Raw genomic sequence first — 13,260 nt, 5'->3', positions numbered from 1 at the left:
CAAAACCACTACACGTAGGTGCCAAACCACTGGTGGTATTTTTAGTACCCAGATGAAATTTACACCCTTTTAGATTATATCAGAAGGTTTTTTTGATTAATACTTTTAATTAAAAAAAATGATAAGTAATATATCTTTAAAACTAATTTGCCCTAGTTTTATAACATATTGATAAATTATATAAATACTAAAAGATAATACGTACGAAAGTAGAATATTTAAAATAAAAACACAAAACAATATTACACACATAACTAAAGATAATTTCCAAAATCATTGAAAATAGAAAGTGACACGAAAATAATCCATAATGGTAAAACATCAACCGAAATAAAACTGAAAACTAATAAGTATTGCAAACTAATTTTCAGAGATGGTTATAGGTATATATTCAAAACGTACACACTACTGCTATGTGTATATATATATATATATATTATGCAATAGTTCACGTGTAATAAGATGAGATAATCGTAACAAACTTAAAAAATAATAATATGAAATTAAAATAAGTGATCATTGTAAACAAATTGAAAGCAATTTATATGATCAAAACATAATATGTCAAGCCCGAAATTAAGAAAATAAAATAGGCCCAAAAGAAAATGAAGTTGGTTCGTTAATAAAATGAAAACGGGCCCAAATAAATCAAAGTGACCCGTTACTATTCTTTACACGCATTTCGTACATTTGTTTTTAATACATAATATATATATATATATTAATATCCAAAAAATTATAACTATATATAGTTGTTTCATTAAAGTTTCTATTAAATATTCACAACTTCCCCTTTGAGGCCTTGAATGAGAGAACATGATCTTAAATCATCTAGTTTTGAGTTTATTCTTTTTACTACTATTACTATAACAATGGAAACTAAACCTAACTCTATGTAAAAGAGTTCACCACCAACTGCCACTTTTTAAAAGCAATATGGGTTCGAATCTTGTTGAACAAAATTAAATTTAAATGGTTGATTAACCTTGATATTATCCTTGTTAGGGGTTATGTGGGTACCAATTCGATACATGAGATCAGACGGTTCCAATTTAACTTTTTTTTTTTTTTTTATAATAATGGAAACTAGATAATTCTTATTTGACTTTAACAGTATGAATTCACTACAAAACTTAATATATCTAAAAAACTATCAATTCATTATAAAATAAAAATATCAATCATCAGTCAAATATTAATAAAAACAGAGGAGAAACTTTTTGAGAAAAGAGAGAAGATATATAAACAGATATGTGTGAGTCCTCCAATAAGAAAACTTCGATGTGATATGATTAGAAGTGTCACGCTATCCCACATCGGTCAGAGTAATAACAATTTTCATATATTTAAACCATGTATTGGCTCTTTATAATCGCCGGGCTCAGTTGCGTGAGCTTGTGACCCAAGCGGGGGCATTAAGATTATTGGAGGGTGCGGAGCTAGGGGCTGCCCTACTCGAGAGTTTGCGTAACAACTAGTTGCTGGAGTTTCGGATGAAGTACCGTATCTGGTGCGCCCACCCTTGAATCCAAGGCGATACACAACCAGGATCTGGCTCAAACAAGCCATACAAGGCTTGGTCTCTTGACTAAGAACAATACTAGTCAAGACGTCACCCTCCATGACGGTTGTGACTAACCGTCAGGCTAGGTGGACTCTCGACTAAGGTTGACCCCTTCTAATCCCAACAATTATCTTTTAATTTTTCGTTTTCTTGTAAATTACTTTCAACAACTTCTTAACTATCTAATTAACTTGATGATTCTGTATGTGTTTGCTATCTTTAGTGGAATGCTATTTCCGATGGTTGATTACATAAAATGGATCGTTTCTGTTGAATTCCTAATGCTTTCTTCAGTTGGTTGTGCAAATTAAGTTATTTGTATCACTGTATGTAATTATATTGCACCAGATTGGAGTATTTCCAACCAACTGAATAGCTGTTAAACTGATTAATATATATAGTCCAAATGGACCATATTAATGTAATCCAAAGAATGTGGTTTGGACTTTTGATGATAAAGATATGTCTCGTTGATACGAACAGTTGAGATTGGTCACACCATTAAGACAAAGGTGAGATCAATGCTAATTATGCAAGCCCCATTAAGACAAAGGGTTTGTCACTTCTGAACGATGGAAGGACAAAAAACACAACGTCACACCTCATTGACGATATGTGTATGCAGATTCATTCCTAGCCTAGTAACATGTCTAAATGTTCAAGTATGTCATTAGTTCATCTTTCATGTCATTAGTTCATCTTTCATGAGCAATTGCAGAAAACTACATGCTTTTATTTGAAAACTTTTACTAATTGAATGTTTCGATTTGAGTGTTTGGATACATATTTACATACAATAATTTTAGTGTATCGATATATAGTTTTCCCACTTTTTATATCAATTTCTCTCCCAAATATATCACGTCATATAAGACCCTCAACCCTCGTGTTCACTTTTGTGGTCCTCGACCCTTTATTCACGGTCCCAGGGCCTTTACTAGGTGGAAGAAGCCTCAATCCTTCAGAAATAATAGATGTTTGTAGTTCACCATATATCATATTTAACAACATTATTATAAGAAAGCCAAAATTTTATTTTGTTAGTGCATATGTTGCTGCAATCTATGAAATTAAAAACGTATAAAACTTGATGTATTGAATTTTTGTTAGTGCATATGCTGCTGCAATCTATGGAATTTTTGTTATCTGCAAGGACGTTATTGTTTTTATAATCAGTATTTATGTCACTCATTAGCTATATATGGATAAAAATAGGCAATACCAAGCTGTGCGAGTGATCATGAGTACTATACTGTTCTTTAGAGTCTGGAAGTTCATAAGTTTGCAGCCAAACATACAATAGGTTGAAAAACAAAGAAACAAGATGGTTGTGAGGCGCTTGGTTATAGACAGAAGGCGCTTGACTGGTTGTAAGTGTTTTTTTCATAAGGTGAACTGAGGATAGTGGGTGCCTGGGTGGTCTGTTAAAAACTTAGAACACAATATGGCCCATGAGACCTTTTTAAACATATTTTTGGTTAATGGGTCAGAACTGATTTTGGCTAACGTGTTCACGGGTAGTTATCTAAGAAAACATGTTAGTTGGGCCTTGGAAAAGAAATCATCTATTCAGAGTTTAAAACCTTTATGATACGGAATAATGGGTTGGTTGGGTAATGGGTCATAAGTCAAGTCTATATAAGAAATAAAAGGACTAATATTGCATTCTCAAGTTTTATTTAAATGAAAGAGAATAAGAAGATTGGATAAAGAAAGGAAGGAAAAAAAATTGGGAAAATATTGTGTACAACATGGTTGTACCCATGTATGTACAGCAACAAAATTTCTTTAAGAGAATTGTTACAAATTTAACCTTTAGTTTTATAAACATTTAAAATACCCACCTGAAATGCCTTATGCAGTACAGAATATGTACAGCTTGTTGTACATAAGCTATCCCCAAAAAAATTATATATCAAAATACACATTCTTGAGTTGAAGGAAAAATAAAAGAAATATAAAAGTTTTACAATTATGTCCCTCTTAATATTTTTATTATAACTTTGGTAGTAAGGTATATTAATAATTTCTAATGGATCATAACTTTAGGATAAAAAGACTTTCATTTTCCTTCCCTTCCCTTTCTATTCCTTAAAAAAAAAAACTCAAAAATGCAAAAGTAAAAGTTTTCTTTCCTTCTCTTTTTTTATCCTTCAAAATAAAACTCAAGAGTGGTGCATAAAGGATGGGTTTAAAAATCATAAAACCATTACCATTCATAACCCAAACCACCAACGCTATTCACTAAAAAACTAATTTATCTCTCTTATGCCTATCCAACCCACTAAACTTAACTTTTACATTTTCATTAGCAACCGACCTATTTTTTAATAATCTTTTAGGGATGACAAGTCCAATTGGTCAGAAGCATCCCACGTTTTACCCAAGGTCTTGAGTTCGATCCTTAGGGATGACAAGGGATGACAAGTCTTGAGATTTTTTCCTCCGAATACTTGTAACGACCCATGGTCAACATCCCATTGTCTTGGGTACGTGCAAGGCTTCAACATTATCGGTGAGGTTTTCCTGATGTCGCATACCGACCGAATGCTTGAAAAAAAAATAATATGTTATATTTAACATGTTTTATGTTTATAATTAATTAACATATTTTTATGTTACAAAATTTATCTATGATGACAGATAAAGTTAAAATCATAAATTATCAAATATTTCATGAAGTTTTAAGTTTCATCATAAATATTTAAACTTAAAGTAGCAACGGGATAGTCTTTAGAAAAATAGGTACACAAATCAAGTTATAAGATACTCGTAATAATAGGTATATAAATCAAGTTTTGCTAAAAGAAGAGAATTTCATTAAAGTGTACTAAATAGTTGTATATATTTATCATAAAATTAAAAAACAAGCTTTAAATATGGAAACATACATATTTTTTTTTCTTTTCTTTCAAGTTAAGTAAAGTTTAAAGGGTTTTATGGTAAGTTGGAATATAAAGGAAAGAAACAAATAAAGACCATGGAATGTTTGCAAGAGTTTTGACCAATTATACGTTGGCTGACCGACTAAGTCGGTTGGCATCGGATTTATTTAATACTTATTTGTCTACAACTTTACATCCGACCAACCGAGTATTATGTTATGGGAACTGTATCACAAAATTTAATTAATCTATCATTTTTATGCATTACTTACTCGTACAATTTGCTATAATATATGTACAGTGTGATAGATGTATCAAATGTTGTGGTACGATTATCACAGCCCTTATGTTACCGATGGAGATGGTCTAAAAAATCTATATATACACTGATCGATCATTGTTACATTCTTCATTCAAACACATCCCTTTTTTTTCGCTACGTACGTTTTTTCCACTTCATCTATATATACATACAATCTACACATATATCTATATCTAATTCTTATATCATAAAACACCATAATGGAGTGGAATCCTCAAACCCGACAGTTTCTCTGTCAATCATTCCTCGACACACTTTCACCTCAAATCGCCGCCTCGCCGAGAAAAACCTCTCAGACGCCGCAGACAGCCCTAACTACGCCATTTCCGTCGACGAACATATCCGTCAATGTGCTGCTGTTAACGTCAAAAACCACCTCAAAACACGATGGCACACGTCATCAGATACCGAAAAACAAGGAATTAAACAGTTGATCGTTCGGTTAATGCTGTCAGCTAGAAGTCCGAAAATCCAGGCGCAAGTTAGCGAAGCTTTGGCGGTTATCGGAAATCATGATTTCCCGAAGGATTTGCTTCCTCAACTAGGGACTAGTCTTAAGACTGGTATGAATGATAATGATTTTGCTTCTGTTAGCCGTATTCTCGCAACGTTAAATTCGTTGTTTAGGTATTCGTATAAGATCGAGTGGTCCTGTTTTGGGAGATTTGAAAGACTGTTTGGATATATTTGCTGAACCTTATTTGTTGAGTACCGTGGAGGGATTATCGAATGCTGCGTTGTTATCTTTTTTCAACTGATTGAAGCGCAGAGGCTTTGTTGTCGGATATTTTATTCGTTGGGATTTGCCTGAAGTTTTTGAGAATGATGCGGATAAGTGGATGAATGTTGCATTAGTTGATGGGTTACGTTTGGCTGTTTGTGAGATTATTAGTCATTATATGGCCGGAGCATGCATGAGGAGGAGTTGATTCGGAATTATTTAATTTAGATGGGTTTGTGGAAGTTGTTAGGAATCTTCTTGTGGTTGCTTCGACGGATCCAAGGCGTGAACGGTTTACCCTGACTGCCATTAAGTTTTTGACTATTGTTAGTACAAGTGTTCGATCATCATCATTTGTTTTCCGGGGATGATAGGTTGCAGGAGATTACTCAAAGGATTGTGATTCCTAATGTGATGTTAAGGGATGAAGATGAAGAGGGACAACTATGTTGAGTTTATTAGGAGAGATATCGAAGGGAGTGATCTTGATACGAGAAGTTAAGGAGGATTGCGTGTGAACTTCTTAAGGGAATTGCGAGAAATTACAAACACAAGATTACTGAGTTTATTAGGAGAGATATCGAAGGGATCAGTTGTTTGGCTTTTTTTGCTCAAAACCCTGCGGCTAACTGCAAGTATAAAGACTGTGCTATTTACTTGGTTGTATCTCTTGCCATAAAAAAGACTGCAGGCGGTGCTTCAGTCTCGACTGATCTTGTAGCTTGTGGATCTTCACACACCTCCAGTTCCCCAAAACTATATATATGCGGATATTTGACGTCCTTTGGACAGTACTTGAGTTGTGGAAAAAGTCTGCAAATTCTTGTGCGTCTACTTCAGTCATTCCTTCAACGGGCATCTAATGAAATTATTAAAAGGGAAGGGAGATTAATCCAATTGCTTGGGATATGCAACCAACTTGTTTCCTCACCGACAACAGAAGAACAAGCATTTTATATTCTGAACCCGATTATTGAGAATCTTGGAGTTGCAGAGTACATGAATCACATCTGGACTTCCTTGTTTAAACGCCTCTATAATAGTGAAACCCCAAGATTTGTTAGGTGTCTTATTATATTTATGTCTCTTTTTCTGGTCAAGCGTGGTATACAAACTCTCGATGATTTCCGTTCAGGCGAATTTCAAGGCAATTGTGGGTCAATTTTGGATACCTAATCTTAGCACCATAACTGGCACCATAGAGGTTAAGCTTACTACTGCAGTTGCATCAACTAAACTACTATGTGAATCACAATCATTGCAGCTGAGGATCTCTGGGGCAGGTTGTTGGATGGGATTGTTACTCTCCTTTCACAGCCGGATGAGGCCAGAGTTGTAGTGGATGCACCAGAAGTTCCAGATTTTGGGGAGGCAACCGGCTATCAAGCCACTTTTGTTCGTCTTCACAATGCTGGTAGAAGGGAGGAAGATCCATTAAGGGAAATACAGGATCCAAGACACTACTTCATGGCTCTATTGGCTAATCTTTCAACTCAATTTCGTGGGGAATTCCCGCCGATTATAACTAGATATCTTTCTCAAGCTAATCAAGCTGCACTTGTTCAGCTCTGCTGTTCTTACAATCTCTCCATAGTATGAGACAATAATCCTTTCAAGGTAAGGTTTCTATACTCTGCTATATTTTCATAATATCTTTTTGCTATGTTTTTTGAGTATTGGAAACTTATTGTTAAGAAGAAGTTGGTATCTGCTGGGATGTAACAAAATGACATGTGACGACGGTAATGTAATTTGGTGTCTTGCTTTAATTGTTACATGAACGTAAAATGTAACGATGATGAAATTATTAAATAGTTTAAAAAATGTTATATATAATGATATAAGGGGCAAAAGTTAAAAGATAGAGATTATATAAGGTAAAAAAATGCAAAAGTTATATGGTTTTGTATTTTATGTGAAAAAAAGTATACAAAATTTAAACTTTGACTTTTCTATCTGTTAGGAAATCAGGAGCCCCAATAATATTATTTAGTCACAACGCGGAAAGTGGTAACATAAAGAAACTAGATATAATGAGATGATACGACAAACAAGTATACGTCTAAAAGGTTGAACTATAATTTTATTAGATAGATGGAGACAAGTACATGAAATGTAAAATGGCTAAAAGGTTACAAGTAACTCTTGTGCCAAAACTAAAGATGATAAGAAACTTGAATTGAAATGAAAGTACAAGAAAATAAGAAGAGAGGAGATTGTTGGTGAAAGATGGTGTATTTGAACTCTCCATTTAAGCTCTCCTATTATAGGCAAATTCAAGGATGGGATTCATTGAACTAAGCTGACAACTTCCAACTTGTGAAAATCAGAAACGAATTGTAGCCACAAAAATATCTCCTACTTGCACAACTACGTAGATGCATGCATTTTATCTATTTCTAAATGGCAAGTTGATGTGGAGTTGGAGTGAGCCATATTTATTCTAACAGTATCCATGGCAAAAGCGTTGTGTAATCAAGAAACATTCCCAAAAGCTAAACGGTGCTTATAGACGATAGCATATGGGATATCGGACAAGAAAGAAAAGTGTTCGCCTCTAGAGATTGCTGAGGCATATATGGAAATATCAATGCAATCTGAAACTATGAATGAATTTGAAACTGAAATTTCTTTGTTAAAGAAAGCCCAAATTATGCTTGAAAAGATACCACAAGAACAACATTAATTCAGTTAGAAATTTAGAACACAATATCTAAAAACATAATTTTGTTTAATGGGTCAACAAGTACACGGGTAATTATCTAAAAACATGTTATGGGTCACGGACCAACTAATAAACGAAATCATCTATTAATCAGACCCTTTATTGTACGGAAAAATGGGTTGGTTGAGCCGGGTTGGGTAATGGGTCAGAAGTCAAAGACGTATCTATATATAACCATCGTTAATCCCTAAATACATAACCCAAAAAAAGTTATTAGGAGATAACCGCAGCAGCAACAGCCAGATTTGATCCCCAGATGAAGAAAAAGTCGAGGGCCGATCAAGAGCTTCCAGCAGCACTTGCAATTGATAATAATAATATACTCAAATACGAGATCTTACCAAGGCTTCCAGCCAAATCCATATGTCGTTTCATGTGTGTTTCCAAACAATGGAATTCGTTTCTGTCGACACGTATGTTTGCAAACATGCAGCTCCTCCAACATCACATTAACAACCCGAAAAAAACCTATAAACTTCTCTTAATTGACAAGCCCGCTGTAGATAAGGATTCATGCTGCAAATCCCTCAATCACGGTTCAGTTACCGTTGGTTTTAATATACTGAAAGAAGCTTGTCCTATATTCGATTTGCTTTTAGCAAGCTTGGATGGATTGGTATGTGTAGCCTCCACGAAAACCGTCATCAATAGTCTAGCATTATGGAATCCATTGACCGATGCCTATTACAAGTTGCCGTCTAACCCCAATTTTACTCGTCCCTATGATTCTATTCATGATGTCATTGGTTTCTATTCTGACTCCTCCAATGACTATAAACTTCTATATTGGGTTTCCTCTGGGGCTTATATATATTCCCAACGATTGAATTCATGGAGAAAGATTGAAATCTTTATTGAAAACTATATCGACTATTACTTGCACAGTTTTTGTTTGTGGTCGCAGGCTACCTTCTGTGACCACAGTCTTTACTTTTCCATTATTAAACCAAGTACCGATGATCAATGCATTATTTGTTTTGATGTGAACACAGAAGAGTTCAGGGTAATACAATTTCCACCTCTTCCAAGTGGTGCAAGATGTTATCGTCATGCCAATTTAGTGGGTTATCGACGGATGCATTCACTTGGGTATAGTTTATTACCCACCGTTAAAACAGGGAAGTATGTGGAAGTTGAACAGTGATGACGGGACGTGGGAGGAGGTGGCATTTTTCTCACGCTCTCCATATAGTGTTTTTGGCAAACAGTCAAGGCTGCACAGGAAAGTATGCATGACTAGGAATGCCAGGGATGATTGGTTTGCGATTTTGGAGGGGGGTCCTCGCGACTCCCCTAATTTTGAAATAATGAATATGGAGGAATTCACATTAACAAATCCTTCGTGGCCGGAGTATACATATAGCTGAATAATATATAATGAAACCCTTGTGTCCCCCATTCCTCCCTCTGTAAGTTAAAGTTTGTTTCATAAATGTTACTAATGTTTATGTACTGAACATGCCTTATGGAAAACAATTGTTAAAATCTCACATTTGTTGAAAAATTGTTGTTTTATTATTTATTTTAGCAACTTCAATACAAACGTTATCACATTCTCCTCTTAAAGGCCAAAACTATTAGCTGTCTCATCGTGCTGACATCAATCTAGTACTAATCTATCTTTTTCCCAAAATGCCTGCTGAGTTACTAAGTTATTCTACTACTCATATAATTCTTCTCAAGTATGTCAGAGCTTAACAAAATGCTCTCTTTAAGGATGTAAGTCTATAACACCATGGTATTACAATTGGTTATATTCTTGTATTAATTAGAGCCATATAGCTCTTTCTTTGATGAGCATTGGGACTAGCTTGCCTTGTAGATGTAGGCTCATGATCTCATTGGCTCCACCGACCAGCTCCTGTCCTATGAATACCGCCGGGACACATGGCTTACGTCCTAAGGCTTTCAGTTCCTTCTCGATTTGTGGACCCTCTGGGTGTTCATCCAGCTCGTAAACCGTGGGGTTTGCCCCAAAGCTGCATATCAGTGTCCTGATGCTGTGGGACATACAACAAGAGCTATTGCTGAATATAACCACCGCCTTATCTGTTACCAATCTTGTCACAGTGGTCATTGCTACTACTGGCTAAGAGTTTGATACTTGTATTATGGGTAAGGACTAAGGAGTTATTAAAACGCTTTTGTTGATACTGAATTGCAGGGGACGAGTTCAGGTTTTGCTTTGAAGAATTTGAAGTGATAAGGTGGGCTATATATAGCCCGATTAGAGAACATTAAAGGAGGGAAAAGGTAGATACAAGTATTACTTGTAATTTCCAAGACTACCCTTGACCCAATCTTGAATGGAATTTCACTGGAGCAAGATTACAAATCAATTTTGTAATATTCTAAAGGGGGTCATTGTTATCCTTTAAGATCATCAATCGTGATACTAATATATTTTAGCAATGCTATTTTTCCTGTATGTCTATTAACTATTTGGGGCAAGCCCTCTACAGTTGTCTATCTTACACAAATATGCAACAAACTGGATGTCGAGAAAAATGAAAATTTTATTAAGAGACAAGATCTGCATATTAATGGTGATAATAAAGCATATAATTGAGATGTTTAAATTACGAATCAGCCGTACAAGTAGAACAAAGTTTTGCATGCCTAGATATTCATATGGATTTAAGTATCCTTGAGTGCTTGATCAAATTGTTATGCGTATCTTTGAGTGATTTCATTTCAAAATTGTGCTGATCTAACCACTATACAAGATTTACACAATAAAAAGCTAATACTGTATATTATAGCATTTGACATTTGATTAAGTAGCTTCTTAGGGGTTCACATGTTAAATTAGTGATACAGATCGTTGGTATACCCTTTCGGCAGACACTCTGCTTATCCTAGAGAATTCGAGATCTATCTTGTTCCTGACTGATGCCTCTAAAATATGCTCACTTTTCCTTTATTCCCATTCTCTTCCATCAAATCAGAATCTTGGGCATATATACATTTTTTCCATTTTATGTTTCAAGGATAATGTATATAACCGTACAACAGGTTATTCACATGTGATTTTTCATGGTATTAGATATCACCACATCTATATGCATCCCACAGAATCAAAGAAAGAAAAAGGATGAGTTTGAGGTATGCATGTACTTCGAATCAATATGTATATAACCGGCCATAGACAAAGCTAAGGGTCACTTTTTTGGGGTCACCGACTTACTTGATATCTACAAATCAATTAACATAGACCCTGCACTAACTTTATTCTTAAATTTTCTGTACTTTGTACTGAATTTGACATACCAAAACAAGTTCAAAAGGTTACGATTATTTCACATGCCTTAAAACTGTTAACAGAATATATCTATTATTCAGAATAGACCCGGGTTCGAACTTCACTGGGTAAATATTTTATTATGACCAGGGAAAAAGTCTGGAAACGACCACTGGGATACCGGCCAGTAAGTCTGCACAAGACTGGACTTTCCCAGGTAGCGTCAACAGGGATCCCTTTCCGTTTATCCATTTTTACCTAGCTTTAACTTTAATTAGTGGCTTGATTAACCAGATGACAACACAAAATAATATGTATATTAACATTATAATAACAAAATTCTGGAATTTCCATGGGATCCACAGGTATATTGATGATCATGATCACAGATTTTGAGGATAAACTAAATTCTGTAACACCGCTAAGAAGTATCAAGTGACATTCATTTGTGACATTCACTGAATTAATCTTCTATCATAATTCCTAATCATAAGAATCTAAACAATGGTAAATGAAACTACATAAACCTCACACTATATGTCTAAGTTGTTAAGACCAATATCTAGCCCGACATATTAGTCCAATAGGGTTCACTAATCAATCGATAATAGATCGAGTTAGTGGTCCGTTAGTTTGTATATTGACATTTGTTTCTTACGTTTACCTTTGTTGAGCAAAGAGAACTTCAGATAAAAGTTTTGTAATCATGAATCACATTTTAGAACTGCAAGTCTTATTGTTTTGGAACCATTCACGTGGTAACTTGAACAACTTTCAGTTATTTTACTACAATATATGTGAATAGAATGCATAACATTACTGGTATACTCTGTAACAATAACAACTTAAATATATAGATAATTGTATCTCTTGTTTGTTCCAAAAGTAAGAAAAATTACATGTGGAAGTTGACACATTCGTACATTGTCGACGGTCATATAAAAAAGAGCACAAAAGGAAAGCACAAAAACTACTCGTTTTTTCTCCTGCTCTAACACCCGTAGGAGCATCAAACTGCTCCTATATATATAGTGGTAATACCATAACTCTAACTCTATTTCTCAAAGCCATATAGCATTAGCCTTGAGGAGCAACGGCACCAGCTGTCCTTTCAGATGAATAGTCATTATCTCATTGGCACCCCCAATCAGCTCTCCTCCAATGAAAACGGCAGGTACACTTGGCTTGCACCCTAATTTTTTGAGTTCCTTCTCTATTTGCTGTCCATTTGGAAGCTCATCGAGCTCATAAACGGTGGGATTTGCTCCAAAACTGCTTATCAATGTCTTAATAGTGTGGGACATGCAGCAAGAGCTTTTGCTGAATATAACTACTGCTCTGTCGTTCACCAAAGCTGTAACCATGGCCATTTTCGGTAACTGTTGAAATGAATAATCAAATAGCTGATGTTATATTTGGAAAAAGAAAGTTAAGATTTTGTTATGAGTAAACCGAGCTCTAGCTAATGCTATATATAGACGATAGATGTTGAAGTCATTGGGTTGGTGTACTTTTCAACATTCAAAAGGAGATATGCTTTTTTCCTCGGAAGATATCACATAGCGTGTGACATAACAAGTTGCTTCTCTGTGCGTTGATATGCACGGAAGCATCTGACAATTAGAATGACATCTTTAACCTTATTAAAGCCTTTAAGAAGTTCACCGATGCAATTATTCCTCAAGGGCAGTATTGTAGTTATGCATATGAACATGAATATGTCTATATTCGTATTTATATCCTGAAGCATCTGATGATGTGGAAGATATCTTTGAGATTGGGTAGACACTGTACCTTTCTTA

The 13,260-nt window shown here is 34.9% G+C and overlaps 3 protein-coding genes and 1 pseudogene across 3 annotated transcripts; 2 read left to right on the top strand and 2 right to left on the bottom strand.

Annotated features, from left to right (window-relative positions):
• Positions 1-4,971: 4,971 nt before the first annotated feature.
• Positions 4,972-7,091, top strand: LOC122609429 (annotated as a pseudogene).
• A 1,382-nt stretch (positions 7,092-8,473) lies between these two features.
• LOC122609428 (F-box/kelch-repeat protein At3g23880-like) lies at positions 8,474-9,584 on the top strand. Its single transcript, XM_043782472.1, has 3 exons — positions 8,474-9,007; positions 9,122-9,220; positions 9,336-9,584. Exons 1-3 carry the CDS (start codon positions 8,474-8,476, stop codon positions 9,582-9,584), a joined length of 882 nt encoding a protein of 293 aa, XP_043638407.1.
• A 125-nt stretch (positions 9,585-9,709) lies between these two features.
• Positions 9,710-10,393, bottom strand: LOC122608159 (monothiol glutaredoxin-S2-like). The gene has a single exon (XM_043781251.1). The coding sequence runs from the start codon at positions 10,292-10,294 to the stop codon at positions 9,986-9,988; it is 309 nt and encodes a 102-aa protein (XP_043637186.1). The 5' UTR covers positions 10,295-10,393; the 3' UTR covers positions 9,710-9,985.
• Positions 10,394-12,290: 1,897 nt separating this feature from the next.
• On the bottom strand, positions 12,291-12,899 carry LOC122607904 (monothiol glutaredoxin-S2-like). The gene has a single exon (XM_043780976.1). The coding sequence runs from the start codon at positions 12,826-12,828 to the stop codon at positions 12,520-12,522; it is 309 nt and encodes a 102-aa protein (XP_043636911.1). The 5' UTR covers positions 12,829-12,899; the 3' UTR covers positions 12,291-12,519.
• Between the last annotated feature and the right edge of the window lie 361 nt (positions 12,900-13,260).

Source organism: Erigeron canadensis, chromosome 7 (genome assembly GCF_010389155.1).
Source record: "Erigeron canadensis isolate Cc75 chromosome 7, C_canadensis_v1, whole genome shotgun sequence".
NCBI lineage: Eukaryota > Viridiplantae > Streptophyta > Magnoliopsida > Asterales > Asteraceae > Erigeron > Erigeron canadensis.
The sequence above is the reverse complement of the archived record's forward strand: the minus strand, read 5'-3'. Positions and strand labels throughout refer to the sequence as shown.

Excerpts from the sequence above, each read along its gene's own strand:
- LOC122609428 (XM_043782472.1), top strand. The coding sequence starts at position 8,474 with ATGAAGAAAAAGTCGAGGGCCGATCAAGAGCTTCCAGCAGCACTTGCA. Across the intron at positions 9,008-9,121 it reads ACTATAAACTTCTATATTGG|GCTACCTTCTGTGACCACAG; the intron begins GTTTCCTCTGGG and ends TTGTGGTCGCAG. Across the intron at positions 9,221-9,335 it reads TGAACACAGAAGAGTTCAGG|GGAAGTATGTGGAAGTTGAA; the intron begins GTAATACAATTT and ends CCGTTAAAACAG.
- LOC122608159 (XM_043781251.1), bottom strand. The coding sequence starts at position 10,294 with ATGACCACTGTGACAAGATTGGTAACAGATAAGGCGGTGGTTATATTC.
- LOC122607904 (XM_043780976.1), bottom strand. The coding sequence starts at position 12,828 with ATGGCCATGGTTACAGCTTTGGTGAACGACAGAGCAGTAGTTATATTC.